The 15,287-nt window shown below is 45.1% G+C and overlaps 1 protein-coding gene across 1 annotated transcript in view; it reads left to right on the forward strand.

The window, feature by feature from the left end:
• Positions 1-15,287, forward strand: part of TBC1D9 (TBC1 domain family member 9) — an 85,112-nt gene that overhangs the window by 46,052 nt on the left and 23,773 nt on the right. Inside the window, exons 4-9 of the mRNA XM_081092263.1 lie at positions 1,476-1,704; positions 2,137-2,398; positions 4,304-4,511; positions 9,916-10,122; positions 11,016-11,186; positions 12,358-12,508. Coding sequence (XP_080948389.1) covers positions 1,476-1,704; positions 2,137-2,398; positions 4,304-4,511; positions 9,916-10,122; positions 11,016-11,186; positions 12,358-12,508 — 1,228 coding nt within the window. The remainder of the gene's footprint in view (positions 1-1,475; positions 1,705-2,136; positions 2,399-4,303; positions 4,512-9,915; positions 10,123-11,015; positions 11,187-12,357; positions 12,509-15,287) is intronic.

The following is a 15,287-nucleotide window of genomic DNA, read 5'->3' on the forward strand; positions in this document are numbered from 1 at the left end:
TAGCAGGGTCTGAACTTAATCTTTTCCACTCAAAACATATGGGTATCATTTGGTTTGTTATACCTCACTCTCTTCCTTATTCTCACTTTAGGTAAGAGCCCAATAGTGGATCGAAAATGTGAATGGTCTAGAATTTTGGATTTCAGGCTGGTAGCAGTTGGGAACCAGTCAGGATTCTTATACTAAGAATTCTGTAGTCAAAATAAGTGTTAGGAAGATAAATTTGTAGAGAGCATCTAGGCTGTACTGGAAGCATAAGAGCCCAAAGGCAGGAATTCCATGTATGAGTCATTTGCAATTTTCTGTTCTTCGAATATGGAGGGTTCAGTCACATCAAGGAGAACCCAAGAGGTTGCCCGACTTCACACAGATATTGTTGGGATCTGAACCCAGAACTTTCATGCTTGAAAGCTCATGCTATCCAGTGGTACCTTGATCAGAAAAGATGAAGATGAGGTTAGAGGGATTTGATGTTACAAAGTGGAATTCGAGGAAGCATTATTTTTTTTTACCAACAGATATATGTAGAAGCCAGTTTACAGGGAATTATGGAGGAATTGGATAACAATAAAATGGCCTCTCAAGCTACTAAAATGATTAGACAGTAGATTTAGCCCAGGGGTGGGCAAACTTTTTGACTCGAGGGCCACAATGGGTTCTTAAACTGGACCGGAGGGCCGGAACAAAAGCATGGATGGAGTATTTGTGTGAACTAATATAAATTCAAAGTAAACATCATTACATAAAAGGGTATGGTCTGTTTTTGTTTCTTTTTTTAGTTTTATTCATTTCAAACGGGCCGTAGTTTGCCCACGGCTGATTTAGCCAGTCACTTGCTATGCAAATATTTCATTTTCTGTCCAACTGACCTAATTTTTATTCTTATATTCACCCCTTTTCTGTTTAAATGGCTGCTTGCTCCTTTTCTCTAAGTTCCCTAATACTACTCATGGCCCTGAGACAGTGGGTTTGTGGCCACGTGTCAGTTAGTGACATGCCTTCTGGTCTATCTTTCCTTCCTTGTCCAATCATGATGAATTTTTGTTGATTTTTGAGAAAGGCAGAAATTGACCTTTGGTATAACTATCATGATCAGCTAGGAAGATCAGTAGAACTATCAAAATCTTTACATTTCCTCTTTTATAAAATAAAATTATGGGTTTTATTCTAAGTAAACTTATTAACAAAATGATTAGCACCAAAAATAAATACACCTGAAAGAAATTAAGAAAAACGATTAGCAGAAATAAACAGATAATACAATCTATATTGTTATTTTGAAGGTATTTTTGTACACAAATACTACTTGTTAATTGGCTTAGAATTTTGGGGTTGCCTTTGAAAAAAATTTATCAATTAAAAAATGTAGTCTTAGAAATTGTTGTTTTTTTCCTTTCCAATATGTACAGCGTACAGAAAACAGCAGCTCTATTCATGGTAATACCGCTGTGTGCTTTGGTTTCATCCCTACCTAGGGCATCATTGCAGAGTATAACAAAATCAATGATGTGAAGGAAGACGATGACACAGAGAAGTTTAAAGAGGCCATTGTGAAATTCCACAGGCTGTTTGGGATGCCCGAGGAAGAGAAACTCGTCAACTATTACTCCTGCAGCTACTGGAAGGGGAAGGTCCCCCGTCAGGGTTGGATGTACCTCAGTATTAACCACCTTTGCTTTTATTCTTTTCTTATGGGAAGGGAAGGTAAGTTGTCTAGGATTTCAGAGGGAAGCTTAGGAAATTCTACTGAGGTTTGCCCTGAACTCATAAACCACATACCAAAATAAATACCAAAAATAAATCTATAGTTATGACTGGGTCGGCATTGCCTTTTAACTATTTAAAAAGTGAATTATTTTCAGTTCAATATTTGTTAAAAAAAAATGTGTCTGTTAAGTAATAAAGATCCACCAAAGGCATAATTAATTTAGTAGACATGGACTTAAATTGACAATAATTATGAACTCGGAATTTATGTGGTTTGCATTTGTCTCTTACAACTAACAAACCAGACAATAATAGATGTGGACACACAGATGCAAAGGAATTCAGGGCACCGGGAGTTGGGGTGTGAGGGTGCAGCGTCTCAGGGGTTTAAGGAGCGGGTGCTGACCCAGCCTTGCTCCCTGTGCTCAGCCAAGCTGGTGATCCGCTGGGTGGACATCACTCAGCTGGAGAAGCGCGCCACGCTGTTTCTGCCCGACGTGATCAAAGTGAGCACACGGTCCAGTGAGCATTTTTTCTCCGTGTTTCTCAACATCAACGAGACCTTCAAGTTAATGGTGCAGCTCGCCAACATAGCCATGAGGCAGCTCTTAGACAACGAGGGATTCGAGCAAGATCAATCCCTGCCCAAGCTGAAAAAGAAGTCTCCTAAAAAAGTGTCCGCTCTCAAACGGTAGGTGCCAGAGACGGAGTCTTACAGACTTTGGAACCAAGAAACCCATCCATTTGTTCATGAAATGTGATATTTTCTGAACAACTCAAGGGCTCCGGACGCTTTTCTGGGTGGAGATACCGAAGTGGAAAAGGCTTCCTGCGGCACGCCCAGTGCGGGAAGTGAGGCAGAGGTGGCCAGCTCCAGCACAGCCTGGCGGAGCTCTCCTGGCCCGTGGGCACACACGTGGGAACATGGGCAGAGGGTAGGAAAGGCCTCTCAGTGGAGACTGCGAGGAGCTGGGGTCTCGGTGGTAGTGGAAGCTGCCCCTGCAGATTCAGTCGGGTGGCTGTTCCCAGCAGAGGGAAAAGCGCAGAGAGGAGGAAGTCTGTCCCATGTCTGGAAGGTGGCAGGGCACAGGGGAGGAGAGGCTGCTGAGAAGCCTGGACGTCTGGATATGGGAGCAGAGCTAGAGAGAGAGTGAGGGAAACGACGCTCTGTAGTGTGACTGTAGGCATGGAACGGCCCTACACTGAGGTGGGGAATGAGAGGGGTGAGATGTGCAGGGATGTGAGAGCTCAGTTCCAATCCTGTCCAGCAAGTTGCCTGCAGGACATCTAGTTGGGGATTGGACCTGTAACATATGGAATTGGAAGTAGCTGGATTACAGCTGGTAGTTGGAACCTGACAGATGTCACCACAATGAGTGTCTTTGGTGACTTGAGTCATGTTTCGACAGAGTGGTGGAGGATGAATGGGGTTACTGCAGTGGTTTAAAGAGCAAATGAAAGGAAGGAAAGGGAATTAGGCAAGAGTATATTGCTTTAAAAAAAAAATCATTGGTAAAAGAGGGGCATTGCTCTCTTTAGCATGTAGAAGATTTGAATACAGGTTAAGTAGGGAAGAGTGTTTGGATGAAGGTAGGTGCAGGCAGGGGTGTAGGATTGTAGGTGCAGGAACAGGAGGAACAGAGATAAATGTATAAGAAAACAATGACTTTAATATGTGTGCTGAGACCTCTCCTTTTGTGACAGGGAAAGGAAGTAAGACTAGTGGGGATGGAGGTAATTTTGGAGATGGAGGGAGGGCGCTCCTACCTAACTTCAAGAGGCTAAGGTCGGGTAGAGCTTGAGGGGAGAGGTTTCAACAAGCTATATGAAGAACAGGAAGAAGAAAGTCAGGGGAAAAGATTGTAGTCAGAGGACCCAGCTGAGGCTGTGGAAACTAGTTGTCCATGAGGTGGGTTATTCCTGTATTTAAGGCCATTTTATTGCCTATGGAGGGTGGCAGTGAGATCAGCAGACTTAATAGTAAGAGGTTCGTTTGCATCCTTATTAGGTCTTTCTTAAAAGATACCTCCCTCCCCCTCAAGTGGCTCTGGATACGTGTAAATGTAACAGTCTCTTTAGAAATTATTGTATTTCCTGTGCAGGCCTAGTTTCCTAAGACTCTTGAACATTTTCAGATATTGATTATAAAATGACTACAGAAGGGATCTAACTATATTAAGATAAATTTATTATGGCTTTGGGTCATAGGTTGGCATTAGTGCCAGTAGTAAGCCAAGAAGGTAGGGATAAGCCCAGCAAGATCGAGGAGGGGACAGGTGGGCTGGGCACCCTCCGTGGCTGCATCATTTAGAACAGTGGTTCGCAACCTTCCTAATGCCGCGACCCTTTAACACAGTTCCTCATGTTGTGGTGACCCCCAATTTCATTGTTACAAATTGAACATAATTAAAGCATAGTAATTAGTCACAAAACCAATATGTAATTATGTATGTGTTTTCCGATGGTCTTAGGCGACCCCTGTGAAAGGGTCGTTCGACCCCCAAAGGGGTCGCGACCCACAGATTGAGAACCACTGATTTAGAAGGTATTGAAACACTTCTTTTGTGTGATGTGAGTTATTATTATTGCTTTCCAGCGATCTTGACGCCAGGGCCAAGAGTGAGAGGTACCGTGCACTTTTCCGGCTGCCCAAAGATGAGAAATTAGACGGCCACACAGACTGCACCCTCTGGACCCCATTTAACAAAATGCACATTTTGGGGCAAATGTTTGTGTCCACAAATTACATCTGCTTTACCAGCAAGGAGGAAAACTTGTGTAGCCTCATTATCCCACTGCGGGAGGTAAGCCTCAGTTGAAATGGATTTCTAAGTTCCAGTTGTGATACTTTTCTGTGTGAACCAGGAATATATTTACCAGAAGTTGGCTGGCTTTTAACCGTAAGTGAATGTTCGTAATTCTTTAGTGGCACCTGCCACCCTTTCATGTGTTGCCATTGATCTGAGTAACGGTGGGACCTGAGAGAGTTCTTCCAATGGCAGCCTAGTGTTTTACATGGAGATCTCGTTCTTATTCAGGTTTGGTGAGGCCCACGGGTCAGGAGGTGACTGCCATTAAAAGATAGATTGTATCTTTGGAGTGGTGAACACACACAACAGTATGCAGATGATATATTATAGAAGGGTATACCTGAAACCTATATGATTTTATTAACCAGTGTTACCCCAATATAGTCAATAACAATGAATAAATAAATAAATAAAAGTGCAATAAAAATAAAAAAAAGAAAGGTAGATTTAGACTCACAGATCCCACTGGGAGGGACCATGGGGGCCACTTGGCTAAGCACCAGGCAGGCAAAGGGAGCAGGGGAAACTGTGGGTCAGAGTCTTTATTGTGGTCTCCAAGGGAAGGAACAGAAGAGGCAGGGTAAGCAGGTTGTTTTGAATAATCTCAATGGATTCTGGGGTGTAGGCGCTGAGCCTAGTTATCTGGTATCTGGCCCCAGGGCAATGAGGGCAGGTGAACAGCGAGCCTGAGTGAGAGCTGGATAGAGGAGGTGGTTGGGCTGTGGGCTCTGGATGGGTTGGCTTGCAGAGGCAAGGCCTGTTCCAGGTGAGTCTCTGGAACTCTGGAAGGGTGGTCCTACCAGGGTCTGCAAGGCCCCAAGATATCAAAGCATCAGAATCAGAAACTGGAAAATGTAGTTATTCCACCTAGCTCACAGCCTGAGGGCAGCTTCGTCCGAAGGGCACGGCCTCGGTTGTGAATCCAAAAGCCAAGTGTTCAGATCTGACCTCGGATTCCCTGCACTGGAAGCACCAGGGCTGAGCCCAGCCCAGATCTGCCCAGTCTGAATCTCTGCGAGTTCTAGAATCTGCATTGTAATCAAGCCCCAGGCTGGTTCTCATGTACAATCAAGACGAAGAAGCAGTCGTATTGTATGTGGGTGTAGGCGGGTTCTGTTGTGTCTGCACAGGGTGCTCCTGTGGAAGCCTGGCTTGAGGTTTGGGCTTGACAAGGAGCTCCAGGTTAGGGCATCAAGGGTTGGCAGTCCTGCAGTTTCTAACCTGGAAACTTGCAACCTCCCCTGGCCCTGTTCTAGAAGTGAAGGTGGTTAGAAGCGTTGGTTATTAAAATGAGCCCTTTGTTAAGATACCCTGTAGTCGAGGATTCGTTTCCCTCTGCCTTCGTTTCTTGAGAATAATGCACCGCCATTACAGAAAATATGTAGAAGTATAGACAAATAGGAAAAAAACAAAATTCATCCCACCATTCAAAGACAATCACTGTGAACATTCCACTGTACTGTTCTCCAGGTTTCTTCTCTACTTTGTTGTGTATATATCAGTGATGTCATTCAGTTAAAAAACAAAGAGAATTTTTATTTTTTGCTTATTTCTTTTAACAGCGAGTATTTTTCTTAAACTTTTCCCTGTATCACTAAATATTCTTTTGCGATATAATTTTTAATGATTGCATATTATTTCGTTCAGTGGATATATAGTCTATATATTCAGTTACCTATGATTGGACCTTTGCATTATTTTTTAGTTTTCTCCCAATCATATGTATCATTTTCTCTAAATTATAAAGTCCTGGAAGCTGAATTGGTGGACTAAAGAATGGAAAATGTCAGGCAATTGGCACATCTAGTTCTTATAGGATGAGCTAACCGGTATCATGATACCTTCTGAGGCCAAGATACTTTGTTGGTGGTGAGTTCTGAAATGGATTTTAAAGCTTTCCCAGCCAATTTACCTTCTTTGCCAATAAACTGTTCCTAACTGATTTTCTTCATCAAGTACTGCCTGAGTGTAGGAAAGCAGAGCGACCTGAAATGGCCAGGGCAAGCCATTTTGGGATTAAGAGTGTACCATGGCAGTGCCGTTTGTGAATCTGAGCGAGGCACCATTCTCTGAACCAGAGGGAAGTGAGCAGAGAAGGGCTGAGGCGCTGCTGGGGCATCTACTCTCTCCTGTTCAGAATCTGCCAAGGCTTTGGGTCCAGCCAGCTCTGTTTACATGTTAGTGCGATTACAATACAATAATGAGAGCCAGGGGAGTTGGGAGAATGGAGACTGATATTCTCAGCCCGTCTTCCCCTCGCTCGTTTCCGAACAGGGCGTAGGGCAGAGGTAGCTCAGCCGTATTTCGGGGTGAATCGGAGCAGGGACAGCAGTGGAGGCAGCATGTAGAAATAAAGCCTCTTTGGGTTGGAGGAATGCAGCTCAGTGAAATGGCAGTGCCCTTCCCTTAACTCGGGGAAACTCGGAGAGATATTAACAGTGGAGCCCTAACCCTCACTAATGGAAGAAGCAAAGGACTTAATGTAATTTTTATTACCTTCTGGTAACGATAATGACAAAGCTGAGGGGGGCCCCCCCTCCCCACCCTCTTTCCGGAATCTGTCTGAGTAGAGAGTGGTCTCTCCGTGGACTGTGTACCTTTAGGAACTGAGTTAAGCTGACGGATTAGCAAGGGCCTCCATGGGAACGTTCAGTCTTGTTTGGAATGGACATATTAGCATTAGCTAGACTAGGAATTGACTGGAGATTATTAACGTATATTCCACATCTAGACTTAAGGTACACCTGAGCAACAGATGGTCAGTGATTACACAGAATTAGGTTGCTGTAGATTTTTTGTTGTTAATCCTCACCCAAGGATATTTTCTCCATTGAATTTCAGAATGGAAGGGAGGGAGAGACACACAGAGAGAAAATCAATGTGAGAGAGACACATCGATTGGTTGCCTCCCACATGCATGGGGCCAGGAATGGAGCCTGCAGCAAAGGTACGTGCCCTTGATCAGAATCGAACCCATGACACTTCAATCCGTAGGCTGATGCTGTAACCACCGAGCAAAACTGGTTAGGGCACGTTGCTGTAGATTTTGAAGAAACTTCTGAGGCAGCAGAGCCAGAGGATAAAGTGAACTGATCAGATTCCTCATTAGATAGAGATTCCAGATGAAGGCCCCCCCTCCTTTTAGTCATAAATTTTCCTGTGAATGTTCCATATTGAACTCTGAGATTTGATTAAGTTCCAGTCTACTTTATAACCCAAGGTAATGAAAATGCGTTTCAGTAAATTGTAGAAAACTCGAAGGTAGCCAGTACCCTTTCCTGGAGGCACAAAGCTCACAGGATAAAACCTATTAGAATTCATTTGATGACAGTATTTTGTAACCCACGTTGCGCGAGCATTCATAGGTTTTATGTGGGGGCTGCTGGTTGCTTCTGTATTCATCATCCAAGCCAGATAAAGGACTTTCCTCTTGGACTTGATCAAGATCCACATGGCTCTCTGGGTGTTAGGTACAGAGCTTGAACCTTTAATTCCCTTGGCGTCTGTCACTTAATTCTGACACCTGGTGCCCAGAAATAAATTTGTTGTGAGCTTTTATAGGTCTTTTAAAAACAGGCATTCTTTAACTTTTTCCCTAAGTGCCTTGGGAGAATCCTGTTCATGATGAGGAGGGTTTTTCCTGCTTCTCTAGCCTCTTTGCTTTCAGGAAAAGAGAACGTTTTTATGTGCAGCTCCAGGAACCACAGAGGATTCCTTTGGAATACGTATACCTTACCGTGTGCTTATGGAACCTGACGTAGACGTCGGGTCCTGCAGTTGGTCCCTTGACGGATTCCCGTCTGGTCATGGCCACTTTGCACTTGGGCTGTGAACTTTTTAGGCAGCGCCAATAGGTTTTTTAGCCTTGAAAGGAAGAGAAAAGTTTAAAGTGCTGCTTCGAAGGAAAGTGTATTTCACATGAAAAAGCTGATGAAGAGGTTAAAGTTGGACCTGTCTAAACTGCTTGCAAGTAGAATGAAGAGGGGTAGGGGAGCTTTAATTATATAGTCAGCATCACTGCAATTAAGCCATTAGGGCAGTGGTTCTCAACCTTGGCTGCACATTAGAATCACCTGGGAATCTTTTTAAAATTCTGATTTCTGGGCCTCATCCTCCGGAAATTCTGTTTCTTTGTTATGGGGTGGGGCCACAACATTAGTAACAAACAGAATTTCCGGAGGATGAGGCCCAGAAATCAGAATTTTAAAAAGATTCCCAGGTGATTCTAATGTGCAGCCAAGGTTGAGAACCACTGGTCTAGGGCTTGCCTTGAGGTTTTTTTTCCTAACATGCTAAAGAGAAAACGTTCTAATGTGCTTATTCTAATTTCCAGTTGATGAAAATCCTATTATAAACCACCAAATGTATGTCTTCAGCTCAGAGCTAAAACAGATGTCTCCCTTCTGTCCTCCCCCCCCCCCGCCCCCCCATCACACCGTCCCCTAGTGCAGATGGGGCTGCAGTTAAGCCGTTTACGTCATGTCTGTTCAGAGTTGAGTGAAGCCTGCAAAGCCGGAGGCCGAGGGAGCCGGCTGAAGGATTGCCTGTGTTCTGAAAACCACCCCAACAGGGAGCGTGGTGAAAGGAACCGGCAGCGGGACTGTTTTCTGTCTCAGATGCATAATGCGGCCGCTAGGAGGTCTCTCCTTGATGGCTCCATGAAATTTTAATGAAAATCAGAGAATTCCTTCGCAGGGTTTCTCCGCCTTGGCACTGTGAGCGCCGTGGGCTGGGCTGTGTTGGGGGCAGGCCGTCCTGTGCACTGTAGCATGTCTGGCAGCATACATGCTCTGCATGTGCTAATCCGAGAGACAGATGGCCTCTACCTACCAGATGCCAGCCGGACCCTCCACTGTGACAACCAGAAATGCCTCCAGAGGTTGCCCAGTGTCTCCTGGGGCGTAAATTCACCCTCAGCTGAGAAGAAACGGTTTAGAAAAAAAACAGCAAGATGGTTCTAACTTCTGGTATGAGCTCCAGCCTGATTTGCTGTTTGATTTGGTTGGAACAGAGTCAAAGAATCTGAATTTGCCTCAATAAAACAAGCATGGTTCCTATAGGACAGTGATGGCGAACCTTTTGAGCTCGGCGTGTCAGCATTTTGAAAAACCCTAACTTAACTCTGGTGCCGTGTCACATATAGACATTTTTTGATATTGGCAACCATAGTAAAATGAAGACTTATATTTTTGATATTTATTTTATATATTTAAATGCCATTTAACAAAGAAAAATAAACCAAAAAAATGAGTTTGCATGTCACCTCTGACACGTGTGTCATAGGTCCGCCATCACTGCTCTAGGACGTAAGAGTGCCGTGACCCTTCTTTAGTGCCGCTCAGGGGCTGCCGTTGGGGACTCCCTGCGAAGTCATGCTCTGTCTCCTGTTTCTGTTCAGGTGACGATTGTAGAAAAGGCGGACAGCTCCAGCGTCCTCCCCAGTCCTCTGTCCATCAGCACCAGGAACAGGATGACCTTCCTGTTTGCCAACTTGAGAGACAGAGACTTCCTGGTGCAGAGGCTCTCTGACTTCCTGCAGCAGACGGCCTCCAGAACGTACTCAGACAAAGAGTCTGCAGGGAGCTGCAACAGCTCGGACGATGAGGTCGGTGGAAGACACCAGGGGTGTTTTGGTTTGTCCTGTTTGTCTGGCGTGTTCACCTGCTTGCCTGTTTTGATTGGCCTTTGAGCTTGGCAGCTGTGCTAAGACACACCACTTCCCCTGATGCCCAGAGCATTATCTCATTTAAATCTCATGGCGTTTGTATTTGGGACCATAATGCTGGGCAGAACCTTATAGATAGCTCACCTCATCCTCTTATTTTACGGTTGAAGAATGATGAAGTCGTTTGTGCTGGTTACACAGCAAGTGACTCTGGTCCATGTAGTGACATTGGTGGGAATGGTACAGAGGTCACTAAATGAAGTCTCAAACCTGAAATACAACATCTTTATGATGATTTTATTTTATTATGATTAGATATATATCGTGTCTTTCTTGAATTACACCTGGACCAATATCCAGGGAATCTGGAGCCCATAAAAATATGTCACTCGCTCAAGTAACAGTGCGAGTTACTGGCAGCTAAAACATACTGTAAAGGTGATGAGCTCACAAGTAACATCTCTGCCCCTGTCACCTGCCCCAAGCTTTTGTGGGAATTTTGGAGACACCAGAAACTGGAGAGGAGCGGAGGGGGGCCATCCCATAAGCAGATGATGCAGCCACAGCACGCTTTGCACACATGCTAATCCGAGAGATAAATGGCCAATCAGTTTGTTGCAAAAATACAGCCGAAATACAGGGAAAACCTATTTTGAGGATTGACGTTCTAAAGCCTATAGCCCATGCACCGAAATGCTGGCTTGCTGCCTTTCTTCTCTTTCTTCACAAAGCAAGAAACTTCTTGAACCGTGGCATGGCTTTTGTTATCTGTAGAGGACGCTGAAGGGCTGCTGCCCAAACCTTAAGTGTCTCGTTCCTCTCTGCAACTGCAGGTGTACTCTCGGCCGAGCAGCCTCGTTTCCGCCAGCCCCCAGAAAAACTCCAGCTCGGACTCTGAGGGAGAGCGCCAGTTTAACCTAAATGGCAACAGTGTCCCCACGGCCACACAGACCCTGATGACCATGTATCGGCGGCGGTCTCCCGAGGAATTCAATCCAAAATTGGTGGGTCCCTCCTGCTCTTCCCCGAAACTTTCTATAATAGATAATTACCATTTAAAAATATCTATAATAATAAAAGCATAATATGCTAATTAGACCGGATGACCTTCCAGACGAAGCCAGGGCTGCGAGGGCCGAGGCAGAGGTGGCCGCTGCTGCAGTGGCAGGAGCCGAGTCCCTTGCACGAATTTTGTGTATTGGGCCTCTAGTCTATAGATATATAAAAGCCTAATGTGCAAAGTGTCCCCTTGGGAGTTCGACCAACCAAGAGTTCGATCACTCACTATGATGTGCACTGACCACCAGGGGCCGACATGGAGCGAAGGGAGTCCCTGGCCAGCAGCCAGCAGCCAGGGAAGGGAGGCCCCTGGCCGGCAGCCAGCAGCTGCTATGGACCCTACCTGTGTATGAATTTCGTGTACTGGGCCTCTAGTTTTTTAAATAAAAGTGAACTCATATCTATGTAAATAGATATTTTCTTGTAAGTAAAGCAGATCTTGTCTAAATGTGTCATTAGGTTTCAGAGTGGTTTTTCATGGATGACGATGAGTTCTAGAGGGTATAGGTGACTTTTTTTTTTTGTCTTGATCTCACTACTGTTTAAGTCAACCCATCATATAAGTTCTTAGTGCACATTTAAAAAACTTACTTGAGCCGAGACTGGTTTGGCTCAGTGGATAGAGCGTCGGACTGTGGACTGAAAGGTCCCGGGTTCGATTCCGGTCGGGGGCATGTACCTGGGTTGCGGGCATATCCCCAGTGGGGGATGTGCAGGAGGCAGCTGGTCGATGTTTCTCTCTCATCGATGTTTCTAACTCTCTATCTCTCTCCCTTCCTCTCTGTAAAAAATCAATAAAATATATTTAAAAAAAAAAAAAAACTTACTTGAACTTGGAGGCATGGGCGTAAAGCCATTACTGTCATCTGCATTCTGCTGGCCTGTCTCAGGGAAGAAGAATTCTGACTCGGGGCCAGAAGGTGCCGTGACAGGACCGCAGGACGTGATAGATGGGCCCAATTAGGAAGGAAGCCAGAATGTCTGAGTCCTGCCTTCTCATGAGTTCTGTCCAGAACTTAGCTCCGCTTGCAAGGGGCAATGTTCACACTTTCCATGGGACCTCTCACCATCCTCAAATTCCTTTGGGATGTCATCATGTGTCATTATCCCTTTCAGGCCAAGGAGTTTTTGAAAGAGCAAGCCTGGAAGATTCACTTTGCTGAGTATGGGCAAGGGATCTGCATGTACCGCACAGAAAAAACTCGGGAGCTGGTGCTGAAGGGCATCCCGGAGAGCATGCGGGGCGAGCTCTGGCTGCTGCTCTCAGGTACGAGGGCTGGGCGGGACCCTGGGCCTCCCCGTCGCCCTCTGTCATGCATCAGAGTTCTTTCAAAGATGCAAACCCCAATGCAGAGCTAAATCTTTCCTGGCCAGAGCCTTGAAGTCCCTTAATAAAAATACAGGACACGTATTCAGTGACCCAACTGTGGAAGCCACCCCTTTTGAGTCCTGATAACCTCATGTATTGTTAACTGACATTATTTAGGGGGAAAAAGAACTCAAAGGACTTGAGTATCATCCTCTGTGGTTTTGGGAGTCCTTTTCCTTCCCCAGCTGCGTCATTGATTATGTTGAAGTGTGACAGCCTGTGGGCAGAACAGTCATTGGTGTGGAGAGGGAGGGGGTAGGAGGAGTAAGGAAGCCTTGTCCTTGATTTTGCCACCGACTGAATTCACTGGTTATCCCTGGAGACAGGGCAGAGACCAGAGTCTGCACAGATCACACTTCTCCTCCAAGATGGAGATGTTGGGAAGGTCAGAAGGGGACAGGTCATGCACCCGTGGGACCGAAGTATCCACCTTTCCTGATCCAAGCCATGCTCTTGCCCAAACGTAACCCGGTCAGGTCAAACCTGGGAGCCCTGAGCCCAGAGGTCCTCCCAGCCCCATCCTCCCACCCTCGTCCCTCACAACATCAAGGCCTTGACTATATAGGTCAGGTGCTGTGCTTGGGTGGAGGCCTGAAATGTGATCATTCTAAATAGGTGGATGTGAATATTTTTATTTGAACCCACGATGGTCCTACTCTAGTGCTATTATGAAAGCCTTTCATTTAAAAAATAACATAAAATTAAGAGTTTCCAGGCTTACAGCAAAGTCTGAAAAAAAAACCCACAAACCTCATATCTCTTTCTAAAAGCAGATGTAAATGGTGATTGCCCATAATGAGATGTCAGAAGAAGGACAGATAGGATCTTGGAAAATAATTGGCTTTACCTGTTTTATGTAAAAGTTGCTTGTTCTATCCTCATTTACAGGTCTTGTTTTTCTCGTCCTTAAGTAGACCAGCCAGAGCTCCTCATTTAGAAACTCAAATTTGAGTCAACTTCTCTCTAATCACAAACCCAGCCCACAAGGACCCTGACTGTCCAGTCTTCCGCCTTCCTAGGGTTTGGCGAACTAGTCTCCCTGACAACCTGATTCAAATCGCTGGCAGAGTAATCAAAAAATTCCATTTTCATCTTCCTTACTCAGATTGGGAGTTATTTATAGCACGGCTCAGATGAAAATGAAACTGGAGAGGAGCACCAGGAAGCAGTGCGCACAGCACTCTGTTGCAGAGACATTTAGGCACAGTATTTTCTCTAACTGTGATGAGCCACAGGAGGCCAGAGGGTGAGTGGCCTACAGGCCACCTCGATTGGGTATAAAACAGCCCCCATTTTCAGCCTGTCCATCGGGGGTGGGGTTCATGTGGAAGCCAGCTTGCCCATTGGGAGAGAGCCCAGCTCCTAGCAGGGGAGCCCCACCTGCTTCCCGTGACCCTTAGGGACTCTGCACAGGGACCTGGCTCTGACCCCACTGTGAAGGGAAGTGCAGGTCAAATGGCAAGTCAGGCTTGCAGATCACCCTGGAGGACAGAGCTAAAGCCAATGTTAGGTAGCTGTCCCACAGACTTTTCCAGGGCAAGTGTGAGGGTAAGGCTGGGCTCTCTGGGTGACCTTCAGGGACGGACTGGGTCAGTACAGGGCTCTAATTTCTAAATAGTAAAATACAAATGAATATACATACATACATTTATATATATATATATATATATACACACACACACACACACACATATATATGTATTCATATATACACGCATACACATATACACGTTACATAATGTATATGTGTGTACATAGTTTGTATATATATCATATGTACTAGTATATATATACTTTATACTTATATATAAATTATATTTATGTAACGTATAGGAAAGTATAGTTTATACTTATATAAAGTACATATAATTATGTTTAGGTTTAGATATTTGAATACAGGGTTTTTCTGTCTTCAAAAAATTTTAGACTATCAAACTACAACAGGAAGTTTGGGGAGGGTTGGGGGAGAGGTAAGAGATCAACCGAAGGACTTGTATGCATGCAGATAAGCATAACCAATGGACACAGACACTGGGGGGTAGGGGAGGCTGGGGGAAGGTCAAGGGGAGAAAAAAAGGAGACAAATGTACTACTCTTTGTAATATTTTAAGCAATAAAAAAAAATAAAGTAAAAAAAAATTTACATGGAAGTCTCTCAGCCCACCTCTGCACCCCCTGCCCAGCCTCTGAGGGCTCCCAACCATAGCCGCCATTCCCCACTGCTGGGAACACCCTCACCACCCCAGCAATTTAAAAAATCCCTCCACATATTCTGTTACCTCCTCTCCAAATGGCTTTATACTCTTCAATATGGCTATTTAAGCCCCTCAGAGCTTCCATTTCAGTAAAGTTTTTTCAACTTGTTTTGAGAGGCAAAAATCTCCTTTTTCAAGTGCAATCTTCAGGAAAAACCCAATCAAGTAAAAGCAGAGCTGCTGTGTTTGAAGGGTGGGCCGAGGCCCCAGCCTGGCTTACTCTGACTATCTCCCTCCTCTGCTCGTTAGCGACCCCTCCAGGTGGTTTGTGGAGGCTGCTCAGAACACAGTTTTTAGGCTTATAGACCTCCCTGCACGTGATGGGGCTTGTAAGTAGCCAGCTTACTGTTGCAGCTTAGGCAGGCGACCCCTCTCAATGTCCTGGGATCAGCCATGATGGCAGCACACCACTCTACCTCCAG

This window comes from Myotis nattereri (genome assembly GCF_964212035.1).
Source record: "Myotis nattereri genome assembly, chromosome: 5".
Classification (NCBI taxonomy): Eukaryota; Metazoa; Chordata; class Mammalia; order Chiroptera; family Vespertilionidae; genus Myotis; species Myotis nattereri.